This window comes from Ambystoma mexicanum, chromosome 10 (genome assembly GCF_040938575.1).
Source record: "Ambystoma mexicanum isolate Mex_15411 chromosome 10, UKY_AmexF1_1, whole genome shotgun sequence".
NCBI classification, from domain to species: domain Eukaryota; kingdom Metazoa; phylum Chordata; class Amphibia; order Caudata; family Ambystomatidae; genus Ambystoma; species Ambystoma mexicanum.
In genome coordinates, this window is record NC_090932.1 from 1,366,232,862 (window position 1) to 1,366,252,542 (window position 19,681).

General features: G+C 43.6%; 1 protein-coding gene across 2 annotated transcripts in view; it reads right to left on the minus strand.

Moving 5' to 3' along the window:
- Positions 1-19,681, minus strand: part of GRK3 (G protein-coupled receptor kinase 3) — a 1,763,027-nt gene that overhangs the window by 453,465 nt on the left and 1,289,881 nt on the right. For both annotated transcript variants that reach the window (XM_069619380.1, XM_069619381.1), the window contains exons 7-8: positions 16,708-16,759; positions 5,721-5,812 (exon numbers count right to left, since the gene is read on the minus strand). In XM_069619380.1, the coding sequence (XP_069475481.1) occupies positions 5,721-5,812; positions 16,708-16,759 (144 nt within the window). The remainder of the gene's footprint in view (positions 1-5,720; positions 5,813-16,707; positions 16,760-19,681) is intronic.

Below are 19,681 nucleotides of genomic sequence, written 5' to 3' on the forward strand. Positions count from 1 at the left end.
AAGCATTAACCAATCAAAAAAGCTACTTTTCAAACTTCGGTACAAATCCTGACTTCGAGGACAGCTCTGTATATAACACCGGATCGAGAAACACATTTTTCTGTGTCCACGGCCTCTTTCCCACAACGTACAACACTAATCTACATCCTGTATACCACTCACTTTCTCCCTTCAAACAAATCAAAGGTTAAAGAAGCTAACACTAAATTGAGAAACGTTCCCCTCATCATGTGAAAATCTCACCGAATCAAAACAAAATACAATGCAACCATGGCTCGGCCATGAACACGTGTCAGTGACACACTTTACATTCACAAAACAAAGTAAAATAAAAACATGTCTCGATCTCAATACACAAACGCAAGACTTTAAATCACCTTACTACAACCCCCTTTACATTGCAATTCAATTTGGAAAGTATTTTTGTCAAAAATATATATTTTTTAATTCCTAAATTTACTTCAAATACTCAGCTTCCCCTAACTACCAACCATGCTGATTACCACATCTCAGTGCATATAGTATACGAGTGTTTACACTATCCCCTATCCCCAAACCTTCACCATTCTTCCTCACCCTGCCCGCATGCTTCCTGCCCACGAATAACTGTACTTAACACCCTTTATATCATTTTAGGGCACTTTTCAATGTTGATTCAGAACTCGAAATGCGATTTGCTTAATGACCGCCATTAAGAGCTGAAAAAGATTTTGAACAGCAATGTATTATGGGAGATATAACTATCCTTTTGGCTACAGGGGTACCCCATTATGCACCCATTAAAAAAAAAAACACTGGGTGGATTTGCAGCAAAACAAGAAAGGATTTCGTTGAAGTGCTTTGTGCCCGATTTGTTTCTTATTTGGCACAAAGCCATCCATCGGTTTGTGCTGTGCATGTGAGCAAACATTTGACATTTCCCCTTTGGGAACATGAATGGAAAAATGAAAAACACACCCGTTTATTTACTCTTTATATTTTTTCAACCATAACATGTATTTGCACAAAAACTTCCATTCCTAGGGGATTGATGGCATGATGAGAGTAGAAATGAAAACAAGAAACCATAGGAATAGAACTCCCGTGCCCAAGAAACTGCTGGGCAGCAGAGAGAAAATAATCCAAAGTGGATTTAAAGAAGGACAGTGGAAGGAGAAAAGAGAAAGCAGAGAGGCTTACTTGGGAGATAATGACTTGAGCGGCACCCCAGGGCTAAATCCAGACATCACGGACCGTGGCGGATGTCAGCCCATCCGGGGGCCAGACCAGACGAGCCCAACAGTATTCTAGGCCCAGGCAGTGAGCGTGCTAGGTGCTACCTGGACCAATAAACAGCAGCCAAAATCAGGCCACGTGCTGGGGGTGGCCCAGACCAGGCAGCCCAGCCATGCCCCCAAAGGCCCACCTCGTGGACAGCGAGGGGGGACATCCATTGTAGTCTTCCTAGGCTGCGTATGCCAGGCACAGCCTGGGAGGTGAAGGAGGGAGCATTGAAGCCTGCTCCACCCAGGAAGGTGCAGAGGAGGCGGTGGAGCAAGTCCAGGCTGCTCCGTTGAGCAGCCCAAGTACAGAAAGCCCCGGCCCACCCAGTGCAGCAGACCGGGTGAAGATGAAGGCCAGAAGGAGGCCGCAGTGCACAGTGGTAATTACTGGTGGTGTCCTCAGTTGCCGTGGGGACACCGCCTGTCCTTGAAATGGCCGCAAGTTGCGGCAGTGAAAGCAGTGGAATCCCCACAGCACTGGGGATGCTGTCTGAAGAAACAATGGTGTCACGGGCTATGCATTCACATCGTAAGCCCCTCCCACTATGGGGCCTCACTGAATATTTTCATCATGCCATGGGCGCAGTGGTGATGTCGGTGGACCCTCAGCTAACAGGGCCCACCCAAAACATAAATGCAATCCTGTGAGTGCAGTAGTGAGTGGGGGTAGACCCACCTGAAAAGCATAAAGGGCCAGAGGGCATGGCGGTGAGACTGGGCAGACCCCCACTCATGCAGGGGGCTGGCAAGGACTTTTTAGAGAGCGTGGACATGTGCAGTGAGTGTGGGTGGCCCCATGTGGTGGAAGTAGCCACCCTCAAGGTAGAAGAGGGTCCAGGCCTCAGACATCACCTGTAGAAGACAGACCCCTGCCATCCACCAGGATCAACAGGACCAGCCAGCTTCTGCCAGCCACCATCCAAGACCTGACCTGCACCATCTCTTCCAGAGCTAGGGCCCGAAGGCTAGACCTCAAGGTTTTGTGAAGGGGTGACTGACTGCAGCAGTCATCCCATTGTGACATAATGTTTTTAATTTTATATATGTTGTATGTCCATGTATAGATGTATGTGTAGTTATATGTATATATTTTTTAAGTAATTTAGTATTCACAGTTAAGTAGGGGGAAGCATAGAGTTAGGGTAAGTGTTAGGGGGAATGCTAAGTAGAGTAAAGGTTAAATAGGAGTAGCAAAGTATATAAAGATATGCATCATTTTAAATAGGGGTAGATGGAAGGTACTCTGTTGTGAGGTAGTGGGATACGGTGGCAGCCTGCCTGAGGCTGCCTAGCATTATGGGACCACCCACAGAGACCATCCGCTGGACTCACAATCCATGTTGGTGGAACACAAGTTTCTGTAGGGGGTCTGTTGCACCAAGCACACCCTAGCTAGGGGTCCCTTGAGACTGCTCCAAGGAAGGGTGAGCAGACATAGCACGTCTCCAGTGAGTTTGGAACTCTAGCCAGGGGAATCCTAGGGGAAAAGGGAATCAATATAAAAGGTATAAATGGTTATTAAATAAAGAGTGGTCCCCGCTGGGATCCCTATAAAATGCACTCTGCTGTCTGTGTCCCTTAGTGATTAGGGTCTGCACCATCTACTGTTAACAGCAATTTTATTTTAGCAGGTTCAGCAAACTTCCCTACCCAGTGGGCTTGGGAGTGGGGACTGAGATCCATGGTAACTATCCCTGCTCCGTGGGAACTGTAGCCCCTTGCATGGACAAGGGCCGTGAAACAGGGGCTATGTAGAGCAGGAGCCAAGTACCCTCACCAAAAGCTTTGCCCCGTTTTTTTCTATATGTTGGGAGCCAGAGTGTGAGACAAGTGCAGTACCAGTGAAAATACCTATACCGAAAAGAATCATGGAAGTAAGATACCCATTGTGGAAACCATATATGCACTCACGACAATATGATGGCCATTTGAATGAAATCCCAGAGGAAGTGTGAAAATGAGCAGGAAAGAATATTGGTGATGTCATGCAAAGCAGAGCTAATGCTTCCAGAAAAGAAGCAAGAGGCTGAAGAACATAGACATTCTATAGGATCTAAGGAGGAGGTGTTAAAGATGAGCAACATTTCAGGCTCGAGATGAAGATGCTCATGCTACAGAAACGATTAAGAAAATGCAGTCATTTTACAATTGTACAGAGGCAGTAACGCAAGCAGACAAAGTATTCTTAAGGCTGGCTACATAGTAAATAGATTGCGGCGATGCACCAACGTATATGCGTAGGAATGTATAGAATATGGATGTTCCACAATGCACTTTAGCGGAGTCTGGACCCCGTGAACAGCAAGGCTTTTTCAGTATGGCGCAGTTGGAAAATGACTTAATGATGAGTTGAATTCAAGAAAGGCTTGGCTGGCCCAGCACCAAGAAGACAAGGCCACCGTGAACCTGAATGTTCATGCAGAAGCTACAAAACATGTGAAAAGAACAAACCCCTGTCTCCGGTGAGGTGCAAGAACATTGAAGATGTCAGAGGTTCATCATTTAATAGTATTTAATACAGCAAAATGTTCTGAAACATGGTGTCCAGTCACATGGTCCGATGAAAATAGATACTGAGTTGAGCTACATTGAAACCAAGAGACAAAGTATGCCTATACTCCCTTTTATTCTCAGGCACGGAGAACATTTCCAATGCCAATGTTCAAAAGCTAATTGACTGGCAGACAGCAAGAGTGATGATAGATGGCAGGCTAATTAGGTGGTAAGATATGGTCAAGACCAGCCCAGCAGCACCTGGGTGCCAGCCTGCATGCTTCTAGCATGTGTGGAATATTACAGAGGGGTACAAGGGTGCCAACCAATTATAGAGGGCCACGTAATAGAGAGCCCTATAGTTTGTATAAACAATAGGACATTGTGCATTTGATGACGTTCATAGTGACTTGCACTAGATGAGGGCTTAGTTGCCCACTTGATGTTAGAGACCCAATCACTTTCCCTGACAAGTATGGAACGTATGCCTACATGTAGGTTTTTGTAGTTTGCCACATAAATTGACGTCAATGATGACAAGTTTTTAATATATAAGCTGTATTTTCTATGAAACTCGCTGAGTGAGAAGATAGAGCGTATGTTCGTTATACTCCCTGTTTTAGACAATTGCAAATAAAACAGACTTACTTTGCCAACTTCCTTAGTCAATCTAATTATTGATATTTGAGTATATTCTGCATCCCCATCCATCTCAAAGTATAGCTACATCGTCTTAAAGGGCCTTGTGTTGGGTACAAGGGTTCAGCTATATTATAATGTCAAAGCAGTTCTAATCTGTGCAATAGCTCGAAAGTTATTAACCATAGAATCTTTTTTTTTCCTATGGATGATAGGTTTCACCTTACCTGTAGGACGGCAATACCTGTGCTATAATATTATCACTTCATGTACTTATTTTATAAATATACTTTGCCATGTTCTTGTATTTATTTTCATTGTGGATGAAACATGCTCATAAAGCCAAGGAAGCATTGACGTATTGGCAATGATGAAGAATAGGGGAGGAGGCCATGGTGAGAAGAGAATGTTCAATTAAAGAGTTTTCAAACATTTCTGGACATTTATGAACAAGGATAATTCAATATGGATGAAAAGGGGATGAGAAGTCCAGATTGATCCTTAAATGTGTAGAGTCCTACCTCCAAATTGCTTATATCTCGGAGGATGAAGTGAAAAGGTAGTTTGGGTTTCTAGCCTCTGGTCCAACAGCCACCCGGTGGAGCAAGAGGTAGAGCAGGGTACATCCTTAGCAGAAACTTTGAAACTTTGATTTGTTTCATCATGTTTTTATTGCCCAGGACGTATCTTCTCAATTGAACACATCGGAATAAAATCAAAAGTGACTTGGCTAGAAAGAAGCATTCTGACGATTGGGGGCTCTATTGAGGCCTTTCTTTGCTGTTTGAAAGACATTTTGGACGCTACTGAAAATATATATAAAAGCACTTGAAATAGAGGGTTTACATGTTTGCATAGTGATGGAAATGTTTAACAACAACAAAAAGGTCAAAGCTGTTTATGTAAACATAACATTTCAAATGGTTGGGTGTCCTGGATAGTATGCCAAAAGAGTAGGGTTGGCTTCTAAGGATATCGAAGGATTTCCCAACAGGCCAGTGCCTTTAAAAGTTCAGACTGTAAACAAAATGAATGGACAAGACTTCATAGACACAGAGCACGCTGGATATGGCACTAGTTGTGCGACAATGCATAGAAGCTTAGATTGGGAGTTTACACCAATTACATACACTGGTGAGCACAACCGGTCAACAAGAAATCGTACAAAATTAACACATGATAGTGATTAGTATGTACACAAATGAAACAGTATTACAGAATACTGCTTTTTGGGGTCATGGGTTGAACCTATTTGTATTAGTTCTGCAGCTTGGTCAAATATAAAACATTGTTCTTTATCTTAGAGAAATATTGGTCTAAACTTACATTTTTCCAGTGTCAGCTTTTCGACATCCATACACTTCCCCAAATCCGCCACGCCCGATTATCCGATGGACACTAAAGTCATTCATTGTCAACTGCAGAATAGAAAAGTAGAAATATACACTGACTTAATGGTGCCATCAGAATACAAAAACACAAGCTCTGCAGTGTTGAAAATTGAACAAATAGGATTATAATGTAATTCAAGGGTGACATTTCAATTTATTAGAAAAAATCAGAATCAAATTTATAGTCAAGTTTAACTTGTACCCGTGAATCACTGCATAATTGACTGTTTTTTTTGTGACTGTCTATAATTGCTTGCAATCACTTGTAAAGCCCTTTAGACTGGTCAAGAGGGCACACATCACCTGCATTTGATTCACAGCTTTCAAATAATTTTAACTGCCGGATCATATAATTTTTTCTGAAATGGAAGGTCACAAATGCATCTGTTAACTATAAAAGTATGACTTTATTTTGCTTTGGAGTGAATGCCCCATAAATGTAGCCAATAGCTCCAGAGGTGGAAAAATACAGTTTCATATTATTATATAATCCCACTGTTTGCTTTGTTTTCAGGTTACAAAATAGAATTTCACTATATAAAAATGCCAACATATGATGTATATGAAATGTTGCATGCTGTTTGGGTTACAAATAACATTATTTTCCAGTTATTGCTCTACAGGAGGAGGTTTATCCATGCATGGACACTATCTCTATGGAATGTTTCAACACAGGTTTGTAGAATCTCTTTAAGCATTATTTGTGGGTAAACAAGTGCTGTTTCATAATGAGTCCAAAGGAAACCAAGGTTGTGGCATTTGGGAAAGCAGAGACCAGGCACTTCCAGTGAGTATTTGGTGAACAAGCCAAACGCAGGTTATAGCAGGTTTTGGTTCATGTGCTTAGCACCAGCCCACGTGGTCTCGAGCCAGGGTGCAGAACACATGCAGATGGTTCATTGAGACACCAACTTCCCTAAAGTATGCCACATGCATAGTTCAGCAGAACACACAGGCTCAGTTAAATGAAACACAGCTGTAGCAGCTCCTCCCAATAGTGAATGTGTTAGCAACAAATCTTCCAGTTGCGAGTGATGCGAGATCATCGATCTCAAACTTATTCCCAATACGAATCACTGTTGTCAATATAATATTGCTATAGCGCCCGGGCAATGCCCTCAGGGACCAGAGTTACAGGCCCAAGCGTAGCAAGGGTGTAAAAGAAATGGCCGCAGGGGGAAGGGGAAACAAGGTCCGTTTTCCCTTTCCATGGCGGCCATTGAAAAAACATGGGGAAAAAGTAAAACAACAAAATGGCCTCTATGCGAAGGGGAAGGGACTACACGTAGTCCCTTCTCCCTTTCCATGGCAGCCATTAAAAAAATAGGGAAAAAAGTAAACAAACCAAATGGCCACCATGGGAAGGGAGAAGGGAATACACGTAGTCCCTTCTTCCTTTCCATGACGGCCTGTCGAAGATCGGGAGCGGAAACGCTGGGGACTGAAGCGTTCCTAGCGCGTCCGCAGACAAAAAAGAAGGTAAGTGGGACTGGGAGGCTGGGAGAGGAATTCTGTGGATGGGGAGGGGTTGGAGGTGGGAAAAGACTTACCTGATTCCCCGACGAGGGGAGATGGCAGCCGCCTGCCATGAGGAGGCTCAGGGCAGAGGGATTACCATATTGTAATGCCTGCATTCTGAGCCTCCCATTGGCTGGGAGGCCACCATAACCCCCTTGCCGTGTACTAATGGGGACGATGTTGGATCTCTGGGCCACTTTTGATATGGTGAAAAATAAGTCAATTTGAAACCATGCCGGCTTGGTGGGATGCCTTAAAAATTTAAGGAGATTCTCCTTCAAAATTGGCAGACCATTGCAAATCAACATAATTATATTTAGACCAATTAAGAGAGCAATCCAAAATACTGTTCCTCAGAGATCTCATTACATCCACCACTAGATAACAGTTCTCCTTAACCAGTGTTACACTTGCTGCATCACTGTGTTACGAGTCTCTTCTTTTTTACATGTATCCATAAGACATAAGAAGGCTGAAATAATGTAGATGGACATTATGGAGCTATAAAAACGTGTAGGGACAGAAATTGTTTGCATTGGAAATAAGACAGTGCACAGTCTGGTCAGATCTCAGTATATGAACAATCTTGAATACCTGCTCGATTGAGGTAACAGTTAATAGGAGCCATATATTGGGAAGGAAATGCCTTAGGTGAAGTGGTTCACCATACTCTAAGAATGGAGCATCATGTAAATCAAGAGGTGCATAATTGTCCATTTTACATCTCATTTCTGGCTATACATCACTATGCCAAGTTCTGGGGGAGTATGGCAGAGCCACTCTGCAAGGGTGATCATTGGCTTTAGGATTAGAATACAGCCTCACAATTTCACTAGGTATCACAAATGGTTCGATGTTTTTTAATGAATTATTTTACCACATTTTCCCACTAATGTATGTGCCCAAAAATGCAGGGGAGGTATAAGGATCTCCTACACTGACACACTTGAATACTGGAAAAAAAAATAATGATTTGTCATTTTACGGTATACTCGAATAGTAGAATTGCAAGACTCAATAAAGGCTTCTTAGGTCTCGGACACCAAATAATGGAAGAAACCCAAGAAGCCTTGCTGAACAATACTTTAATTCAAACCTTTGCTCCCAATAATGACTTTCAGTAGAAATTGGGTGCCCATTTCGTTACTTTTCTGAAAACATTGGTTCATCAATGTCCACCTCTGTCCCAAAATGTGCATGTGAATGGCTTGGGCGGGCCTGACTCAACCTTAAAGTAAGGCAGTTCTGCATTAGCTTGTCCACTGTTGCTGGAACATTTCTCCTTCGTTGGTTTTGACTCCAATGAGTTGCTCAAAATGAACACTAGCAGTTTCTATGGGAGGTGCAATCATAATAACCAAAGAAAATTAGGATTTGACAACCCCTATCCGGGTTACCCTGATCCTATGAAACAAGCACACAAGCACAGACCACAGGCCCGAAGCAACAGGAAGGCCACCCAAAATCACCCGCAGTCTATCTTGGCATAGAACTTGGTATGTTTGGAGTATACTGTATGGGGCGCTACTGTACAGTATCTCTCTCTCACTCTCTCCATCTTTCTATCTCTCTTTCTCTCTTCCTTCCTCTCTCTCTCTCTCTCTCTCTTTATCTCTCACCCTCTGTGTCACTATATCTCTCTCCCTCTGTCTCCTCTGTCACATCTGTATTTAACTCCCTCAGTCCTATTCCTTCTTCATATCTCTCTAACTCTGCTTCAGCCTCTCCTTTGCCATTTTTCGCACTACCACAGGAAATCGTTTTGCAGAAATACCTGCACAAGTCCTGACTGGTCTGAGCAATAATTGGAGTTGGAGGTCTCAGACTTGTTCCTTAAGTGGGACTTTGAAGGTACTGATAGCATGCAGACTCTGGTGCAGGACATTTTGCAAGCCTTCCCATGATGGACTACCTAAGCGTGCTGAAAATGGTACGTTACGCTGGTTGCACAAGTACCTGCATTTTGCTGTACAATATGCCTAACTTTATCTTATGTATCTTCTAGAACCCCTCAGAGTACTCCTATACAACAGCATTTAATTGGATTGAACCCAGAGTGAACCCAGATGCTGTATGAGGATGGAGGACCATCTCTAGAGCATGATGTAAGATGACTAACTTTGTAATTCTCCCAAAGGTGCAATATAGTATTGTTGTTTAATTCAAACTAGTTTACATGAGAGGAAAAAGAGTGGTGAAAGTGAGTAACGGATGCTGTATGTAAGGTTGTATGATGTTGGAGGATGTAAAAAAGGTGGAGTAACGAGACAATTGTGGGAATTGTTGGTGATCTGCATGGAGTGAGGCCAAAAGAAGAGGAAAATATCAATTTGAAGTACTGTATGTTGACTTTGAAAGTAAGCTGAAAGCAAGGGAGAGTGTAGAAATAGTTTGAACCAATCAAGAATGATGGACAGCAGAGGAAAACATAGTGTATCCAGAGAGGTTAATAACATTGATACAATTGGTAATGGTCAAAATGTTAATGATTTTGTAAATAGGGGATTTAGTTGTAACTGGATGATTGTTAACTCAACATTGGCCAGTATGCAGTTTCAATAAAATATCTCTTTCCAGCGCTTATTAGGCTTGCAATCTCCTTATCTTTGCTTTCGTTCAGAACATCAGCCTCCCCTGTGACTGGCCCAGACACATGCAGCTGCTGGCTTCAGATTTGGCAAAGTTCAGGTGGATGACCAGTGCGTACAATATGGCATGGTCCATATATGACAATGGAGAGCATTGAAGCATGCAATCACTCTATAGTTGCATTCAGTTGAATTGCATTATGGGGTGATCTCTGTAGTCCTGATCCAACCTGCAATGCCCCCTCCTTACCTCTCTCCTTCCACACTGATCCACACATCAAGGTCCCCCATCACCATGCCTCCTTTGGGACTCGTGGCTTCAACCCTGATGTCATGTCTGCTCCTACAAGTATAATGCACTCACCTGTCCCGATGCATGACTGAATGGTAGAAGAGTGTTATTTACAGATTGTAGGACCTTCAACTGAAATATATTTCAATTGAGGATGAACAAATGATTATTGACAAGTTCAACTACTTTTCAGGTGATATGGCATGGACACTGGTCATACATTTAGTGCCTTTGAGCAGTATCAGCATTGGTACAAGTGGGTCAACTTTGATGGCACAGATAAGTATATCCAGCCTCTTCTTATGAGGATGACTATTGTTTAAGAATTGAATCAACAAATGATTGTGTATGGAAAGGTGGAAACCCAATCCCCCACTCTGCCCAAAGTTCCTGGCCTAGCCATCTCCCTTGACAACCAACAGATCTTCCTCCACAGATCCCAGGGCCTGTCCCCTTTGACCATAACTCACTTTTTACACAGCGCCACTCAATTTTGCCTTTACATCTAATCCTTCACCCACACATTTCCCTCCATCATTAGTTCACTCACGCACAGTATCAGCTTCACACATCCTACTGCACACTGTGCAAATCTCACCCTCAGTCCCACCCCTCCCACCAATCAAATTGTGTGATCCTGAACAAATAACCTTACCTCACACTGCTTCATTTTATTTACACTCTATGGCAACATTGGGAGAACCTGAACGTGTTTCAGGTGGTTTAAGGTGCTTTATCAAAAAGCCTCAGTCATGAATGGTTCAATGGACTATGCTATTGCTCCATAATTTGAATAAAGTAGTGAGTGAGTGTTTCTGTCCATGTAGAAAGTACTTATGAAACACATATTGCTGATCTCTATTTGATTACGTAGATGGAAATTAAATGATGAATTTGTGTTTATGCGTTATGCTAACCATTGCATGGGAGCCCATCAGACAGAGAAACATTGTGAGTTTATTCCAATCTGGGAACCAAGAACAGACCGTATTCCTTCTTCTGCCCTGAGTGAGAGGATCAATGTTAGGAACCACTGACTGTATACTGCATAAAGCATCTCTAGTGAGCCATGGCCCTTTTCCTTGTAAACAGTGAACTAATGATCATTACATTGTGTTACCAAATTCCTTAGGGCATGTCTGGCTGCATTTAGGTCACCACCCCAAATAGGTCATGCTTCATGACTTGCTAGAGGCATCCCTTGATTTCCTATCCCACTTACAGCACTGTGAATAGTGAATATCACTGATCTACAGCACCTTCCAGTGTCCATTTCGTCATTACATCATGCTCTTTTTATTTGAGGTACAGCAACAAGGCATGGAATGAAACAACGACACAGGTATATGTACAGTACTCTAGGTTTGAACCACAGGATCCAAAAACCCCAAATACTACTTTATTTACATATGGTTGCTCCACCATTCCGCTCAAACATGTTGGGGAGGACCTTTTTGGCATGGTCTACAGACTGCATACAGATTTCAGGTGTCATTACCTGGAACCACAATGTATCCCGTCAATCAGTTCTGCCTTATTGGTGGGCGTATTGGCATGTTTTAGGAATCCCTTGAGTGGGGCCCAGATGATGACACTGAGATTTTGATCTAGAGATTTGATCAGGGTTTTCACCCAGTTGAGTCCTTGTTCTGCCATACATGCAGCCACGTTAGAATGCTTAGGGTCGTTATCATGGATGACCCCTAATGCTGAATGGAATTGTGAATTTGTCAAGAGGCATTGCATTTTAACATTTTCATTGAAAAATGTAGCCTCCATTATCCCTGCAAAAAGAATCACTCGTCCTGCCATCTTTTTCGACATGCCACCCCACACATGTATCTTCACAGAGTACTTTGCAAAGGGTTTACCTGAGGAATAGCTGCTCCTCCTGCTTTGCATTTGGTTAAACATGTTGAAGGGAATAATAGACTTGTCTATAAAAAAGGAGGTCCTCAAAGTGTTCCCTAACACAGGCAACCCACTTCTCTGTGTTGGCATCCATCACAGATTATCAGGCACATCCTGTTGATGAAGAACACGTAATGTAGGTTTTGATTAATGTAACAATATGAACAGAAGTGACTAATACTACTGTGTAAATATTGGAGAAAGTGCACACAACTTACTGACTGAGAATATCAAGACCCAGGATGCACTGTGCAAAAAGCACAACATTCACTGTAGGATCATCTCTATCATCTCTGGCAGAAACTAGACTCTTTCTATGTGCCCTGAACTGGAGATGGCCCACCCATGTATAGTGTATTCTACATTAGCATAAACCATCTACTTGCATAAAACGCAGTGTAAGTGCACATCTGGAAGAGACTACCCATTCCAGTATGCACTGCTTTAAGAACACACAACTCACTGTATATGCATATCTGGAAGAGACTACACTCGCTAATAATAAAAATAATAATAATTATGTATTTCTTATATAGCGCTACACACTCGTAGGTCTCAGAGTGCTGAAATAACTGAAGAAATTCTTATCCCACAGAGTGGTACTCAAGTTATCGACCTCGGAAGGATGAAAGGCTGAGTTGACCCTGCATGTATTTGAACCTGCCACAGCAGGTGGCACACAGATATCAGGTGTGAGCACTTAGCTCTCTGTGCTATCTGAACAGCATCTGACATGCATATTTGGAAGAGACTACAATCTCTGTATCTCCACCATGGACCAGAGATGGCACACCCATCCATAATGTATTCTACAATAACAACAACTATCACCTTGCAAAACATGTTTTGTAAGTGCATATTTGACTTAGAATACATGTCCCAGCATGCACTATATTAAGAACACAAACGAAACTGTAGGTGCATATCTGATAGAGACTATACAGCTCAGGATGCACTGTGTTAATAGCACAAAAATCAATGTGCAGGCAAAATTGTCAGAGACTTCATCTCAAAGCATGCGCTGTGTTAGCAGCACCAAACTCACTGTAGGTGCATATTTATTTTTATTTATTTATTGAATTTAAGACATCTGATATAGCAGACACCTTGTCAGTAGACATGGCAAACCACTGTACAGAAATAATAACAAATGAAAACAATATAAAACTATACATTCACAATACAAATAAACATAGAAGATGCAGTAGTTATATCTGAGTGAAAAGAAATGGTTTTATGGGACAAAAGAAGGGTAGGAGAAAGATGCAAAGAAACCAGGAAATATTTCCAGATTTAGGGGAGAATGCAGGAGAAATCTCAAGTAGCCATGAGGGATTTTTTGACCCAGAGAACTTGCTGTCTAGCAACAGATGTATTGCATGCTACACAAGAACCGCCAGAAGAAACCAGTATAGATGAAAGATGGGAAGGGTGAATAATTTGAATAGACTTATACGCAATATAAAACATCTTAACATTTATTTGAAGATCAAGGGGCTGACTACAAGGTGAGCAGCAGAATGAAAAACTGAAAGCAAGGGTGCACCAAAACTAAGTTCATTACCACTGTCGATGTGAGATAGGATTAGTGGTTGCACAACGGAATTAAATAAATCAGAAGTGATTAAGGGCCTGATCTGGTGTAAAAGGTGGTACTTTGGCAATTGTGCATATCTGGTAGAGACTACATGTCCCATCATGCACTGCGTTAATAGCACAACACTCACTATACATACACATCTAGCAGATACACTCTCTCTCTGTGTCCTGAATTAAAGACAACCTGCCCATGTACACTGTACTCTACATTCACTAGAACACTCACCTTGCAAAACAGTCACTGTAATTGCATATCTGGCAGATACAACTCTTCTCTGTTCTCGAGCCTATAGAGCTCCTCCAGATGTCAATGGGCCTCATTACAACCCAGGCGTTAAGGGTTTAACGGCGCCATCAGCGCCGTTAACCCTTAACGCCTGATTACCATTTTAACGCCTGCTTTTAGCAGGCGTTAAAATGCAAGGCGCTAACCCGCCTTGGTACTAGTTACGGCACCGTAATTTACGGTGCCGTAATTAGCGCCTTCCCCACTCCCATCATGCCCTATGGGGCAAAAATGGGAATGGGGAAGGGTAAATGGGGAATGGGGATTTACCGCCCCACTCACCTTGGAATGGGGCGGTAAATCCGCCAACCACCATGGAGTAAACAGAGTTTACACCATGGTGGTTAAGTAGGGAACTTACCGCCTGGGTTGTAATGAGGCCCAATGATCTCCTACTGCTCACAAGACTCTCACTGTGGAGTTTGCCCTGTTGTATCGTATATCCAACAAGGGGCCACCTTCGGCCGCCCTCCTGTTTTAAGCTGTGCTTTTCATATCCTTGATCAATCCCTCAGTCTATTCATGTGGCCAAGGTGACCTGTGTTGGTGCTGTGGTCACCTTCTCAGATTCTGCTTGAGAGGTCAATTCTCCCCGGCATTGGGTGCAGATCTCCCTCGGTCAAGCGCCACCACTGTCCCCTGTGGAGTTGTACTCCTCTGCATACTTTCCACCTGCTCAAGGGATTATACTTCCCCCAGGGGGGGTCTGTACCTCCCGATAGTCCCCGGGTGTACAATGTGATGCACCTCCAGCAGGTAGATACCCCATCTTCCGCCTCTCCTCTTACTAAGGGCTTGGCCAAGTCTACCACTGTTCCAGCCTTTGATCTGTCGGCTTGACCGAGGGGGCCTGTGGATGAGCTGCCGCGTCCTTTTTGGCTGCAGCGTCGGTGAACGAGGCCGAAAAGTATCAGGCTTAGATCTTACTTGGGTGGGTGATTATGCAGGATATCATCATTCTCTGTGGTGCAGTGCCCCTTCACACAACCTCTGGTTCCCACTTCATCAGTCTCGGTGGCTTCCGACAGCGTATCTGTAACAGGATCTCTAGGTCATTTAGAGAGCAAAGCATGATCACATCCATGTGGTTCGGCTCATGGGAACCGGAACCCCCATGTCTCAATCTTTAACCATCACAAAAACTATAAAGTACTCAAACAAATGAGTGCAAAGGGATGTCTCTAACTCCAAACTAAAAGAAGTCTGAGGAAGGAGAAACTCAAAAGGCGAACCAAAGGCACCTTATTAGAGAGGTTGATTAATACACACACATACACTCACACACTCACACACACACACACCAGAGAGCTCCAAGAACAACAAGAAGTCATATGCCACCATATTGTGAGATGAGGGCAATGCATTGTACATGACTGAATTTGCTGATGATATTGGACAGATGTTTAATCAAGGGCTAGGTGGGTGTGTTGTCGAGGACTCCTAAAGAATGTGTGAAGAAGGAATACCTTTGCTGTAGGGAAGTCTGCAGCTAGCAGGAAAGAAGCCTATACGGATCCACACAGAGCACAGGCCCGCAGAGCAATAACATGACCAAAGGTTTTTCTTTATTTTTTTTTAATAAAGTATATATTAAGTAATATGCAATGCATTTTGACAGTGAAAAACATAAAGATAGAGGAAGCCCGACTGATGATGGAGACGACTGCAAAGCAACAAGAGCAGGTTACATGTTCCTCGGCCATCTTTAGAGTGCTGCTGGCCCCCTTAACCAATTAAGGCAGACTGTTGCGAGTACGGCCTCAAACATTAAGCAGGCGCTTTGAAGGCGTATTAGCTTTTATTTGTGTAGCTCGAATTGAACACATTAATGTGAATGGATAATTAATTAACTGTACTTATGTTGGGATATATTTTAAATAAAATCACGTATCTGAGGTTTGTAACTATTATTGGCAATTGATAGAATTGCACAGTCACACCTGACACCTATGCACATCTCCATACATTGATGATTGTATTTTTTTCTATCAAATGTGATTTTTAAAAACAACCTAACAGTTGTAACGTTTTATATATGCAAAGTGAAATATTTTGCGATTAGACAAAAAAATACATACACACTCAGGAAATTAAGATGAACGAAAATTGCTTCAGTTTATAATGGTGGGCACAAGGACCTAAAGTAAAATGTGATTATAGAATGTTGTGCATAATTAGGTCCTTCTTATGTGGGAACTGGAATGACCCTAGGAAATAGGGCAACAATTGAGGGGAGACTTTGTGCAGTCACAGACTCCCATTTTATTGTGTTTTAAACACATTAATTCTGTGACTCTTCTTGATACTGTCACCATACAGTAAGTCCTGAGCGTGCACTTGCGGACATGTGCAGTGACGGACCCCCCTGAAATCCCTCCCCAACACGGTTCGAAGGATTGCTCCTGATTTCATCCAGAACAGCAACACAGAGAATACATTGTCTGTCAAAGAGCACACATGATTGTGGGCATTGCAGTATCTATGGATGCACTGTTACTGCATATGCAAGGGGTCTGCACATAGGAGCGGTGTTACTGCAATTGATGTTGCAAGGCCTTAAATGTGCAGTAGTGCAAGAAATTCCCGGGTATGTCCTATTGGATGAAATTCCAATTTTGACCTAAATCATAATATTGCATTTTCATTGCACATCAGTAATCAGATAACATGTATGAAACAATCACATAAAATGACACACAAAAAAACTGATTGTTTGGCGCAAGCTTACGTGAATGTTCAGTTCCACGTTTTTCCATTGGCAAAACCTAGTAAACTTGTCACTATAAAACAAAGAGGAAAAAGATAATTAGAATCGTTTTCTTTAGTACATCAACGTTATTCTTATGTTCATTAGAAGTTCAGGGTTTATACGTGTTTACATGTATTTTCCATTTCCGCTTTCCTCCTGATTTTATGGTGCAAATGAGAGGAGTATTCGCAAACATTGACATGTGATTTTGTTTGCGCAGGAGAGGTGAAAATAAATCACAAATACTGACCCTGCCTTTAATTTTGTTCACTCAAACATAGAAATCACACCGATTGAAGTATTATTTTTTACGCTTAAGAGGAGTAATCAAATCACACACATTAATATGACTTTATTCGGGTGGGGGGGGGGTGGGGAAGAGAAACCGTATCACAAACATTGACATGTCACTTTTAGGGGGTTGCAGAAGAGGAGAAATCACGCAGCTTGATGGGTGATTTTTTGGAGAGCATGAGAGATGTAACTAAACCACACAGACTAATTTACAACACAATCTAATCCAATACTTTATCTGTTCTGGTTCTATTTATGGACTTTAAAAAATATCATATACTTTACTCTCTCTATTGTGACCTCTTTTATGTTATGCTCCATATGTTGACCTGTCTTCCTGCCTGCCAGATCCTAATGAGCTGAAAGAGCCCGACCTGTCCGTTGTCGGTCATGCCCCTTCCTGCAGCGACTATGAGGAGATCAAGAGGAATCTGGTCAGGTTTTAAATCCCCAAAATGCCATCTGACTCACTGCAACACCTTACCCTAAATAAATGTCATGGTTGATTACTTAATTTCGGTAACAAATACGAGTGCATAAAAACAAAACAAATATAATACAGTCTTAATACACATCTTAAAAGAACAGCATAGTGTTGCCGTGGTGTGCGGCCAGTAAAGAACGGAGGAGCCAGCGGGGATGTCAACCTTTTCTTTATTCCTACATACATGGAACTCCCTTCCCATCTCCCAGCACCCCCCTCTCCACGTCACTTCCCATGTGACGTATTCCCCTTGCCGTGTCCTTCCCTTAAAGGGGCCAGTACACGGCAACAACACCCCCGGACAAATGTCCTTACAACTATAACACGTGATTGTCTTTGTATCAACAACTTTCAACACTCCTCCACTAACCTGGGAGGTTTCTTGATTGTTCTTTGTGGTCGTCCTCACGACCATTGGCTGTGGTCGCCGCCAACCGGGGGTGTGGGACTCGGTTGACGCAGAGCTGGTGGCTCGAGGGGGACCCACTCTTCATCTCGCGTGTCACTCTCTTCTGGATCTGGATCGATGGGTGGTGGCTCTTCTTCCGTACCCTTAATGCATGCTTGAACAGCGAGCTGTTCCTTGTCACTTCTCTCTCGTCGTTCACGGCTGTTACCATGGTCCCTTTGACAGCTATGACTTGGAGCGGTTCTGGCGAAAATAACGGATCTGTCTTCTTGCGAACTGCTAGCTGCACCCAGACATCGTCGCCTATCTGAAAATCTTTGGGTTGTGCTCTTCTCCTTTGGTCCGTCTGTTCACGTGCCTTTTCTTTCCTTGCTTCATCCCTTCGAGCGATCTCTGGGTCTGGTTTTGGCCTCAACGCTGGATTATTTATAACTCTGGTTTTTACTCTATACTTTACCATGAGCTCGGCTGGTGTTTTATTGGTGGCTTCATGGGGTGTGTTCCGGTAATCCCTCAGCATTCTGCACAACGCCTGGTGGGGGTCAGTCCCTTCGAGGCGTGCTCTTTGCATGGTCTTATTTATGGAGGCCATGAACCTTTCGGCCATGCCGTTTGCCTGGGGCCATCTCGGGGATACCTTCTGATGACGGAACCCCATATGCTTTGCGAACACCCCAAATTCGTGGCCGCAAAACGGTGGACCATTGTCTGACTTTATCGTGTCAGGGATCCCCCACTCACTGATGACTTCATCAAACGTTGCTGCCACGTGTGCGAACGCTGTGGATTTCACTCGCTTCACTATGGGGAAGCGAGAATGTTCATCGATAAGGAGCAGCAGATAGTCTCCGGCTTCTGTCAGACCATAGAAGTCTGTTGCGACTCGTTCCCACGGATGGTCCGGGATCGTAGTTATCCTGAGGGGGTTCTGGTCTGGAGGTGCATTGGCATGCTACGCAATTGCGTACCCATCTGTCAACCATGTTGTCCATGAACGGGAATCACACATGGCACCGTAGCAGCCTCTTCGTGTTTTCTGCTCCTCTGTGACCCTCGTGAGCCGTTTTGATGACTTCCACTCATAGGGTGTTGGGAATGACTATTTTGCATCCTCTTAGTAGAATGACGTCATCTTGAACTGCGAGTTCCGCTTGCACTCTCGCCAGTCTCTCAAGCTCGTCACAACTGGCTCCCGGATGGGCCTGAACCGCTCTTCTAAAATCTTTCCACTTGTTGTTGCGTGTCAGACTGATGGCTTGGGCCATAGATGGGTCGGCTGCTGAGGCTGCCGCTACCGTGTCGATGGAAATGGCCGGAGGCAGGGCGTTTGCGGTCACGTAACTGATGTATTCTGCATCTCCCTTTCTCTGGGCTGGAGTGCCAGCAGGGTGTCGCTAAAGATAGTCAGCTGGGTTGTTCTCACCCCCTGGTCTGTGGATTATTGCAAAGTCATATTCTTGCAGGCGTATTCCCCACCTCTCGATCCTGGGGGGCATCTTGGTCCGCGGGTTGCCAAACAGGGATAGGAGAGCCTGGTGGTCCGTGATGAGAGTGAATTTTTTGCCGATGACAAAGTGATGGAAATGTTCACAGGCCCAGACGGCTGCCAGACTCTCTTTTTCTGCCTGTGAGTAGGCCGACTCTGAAGGAGCCAGAGCTCTGCTGGCGTATGCAACCACATGGCATGGGTACGTGTCCTGGCCACTGGTCTGGGCGAGGATTGCGCCCAATCCCACGGGGCTGGCATCGACCACGATTTCGGTATG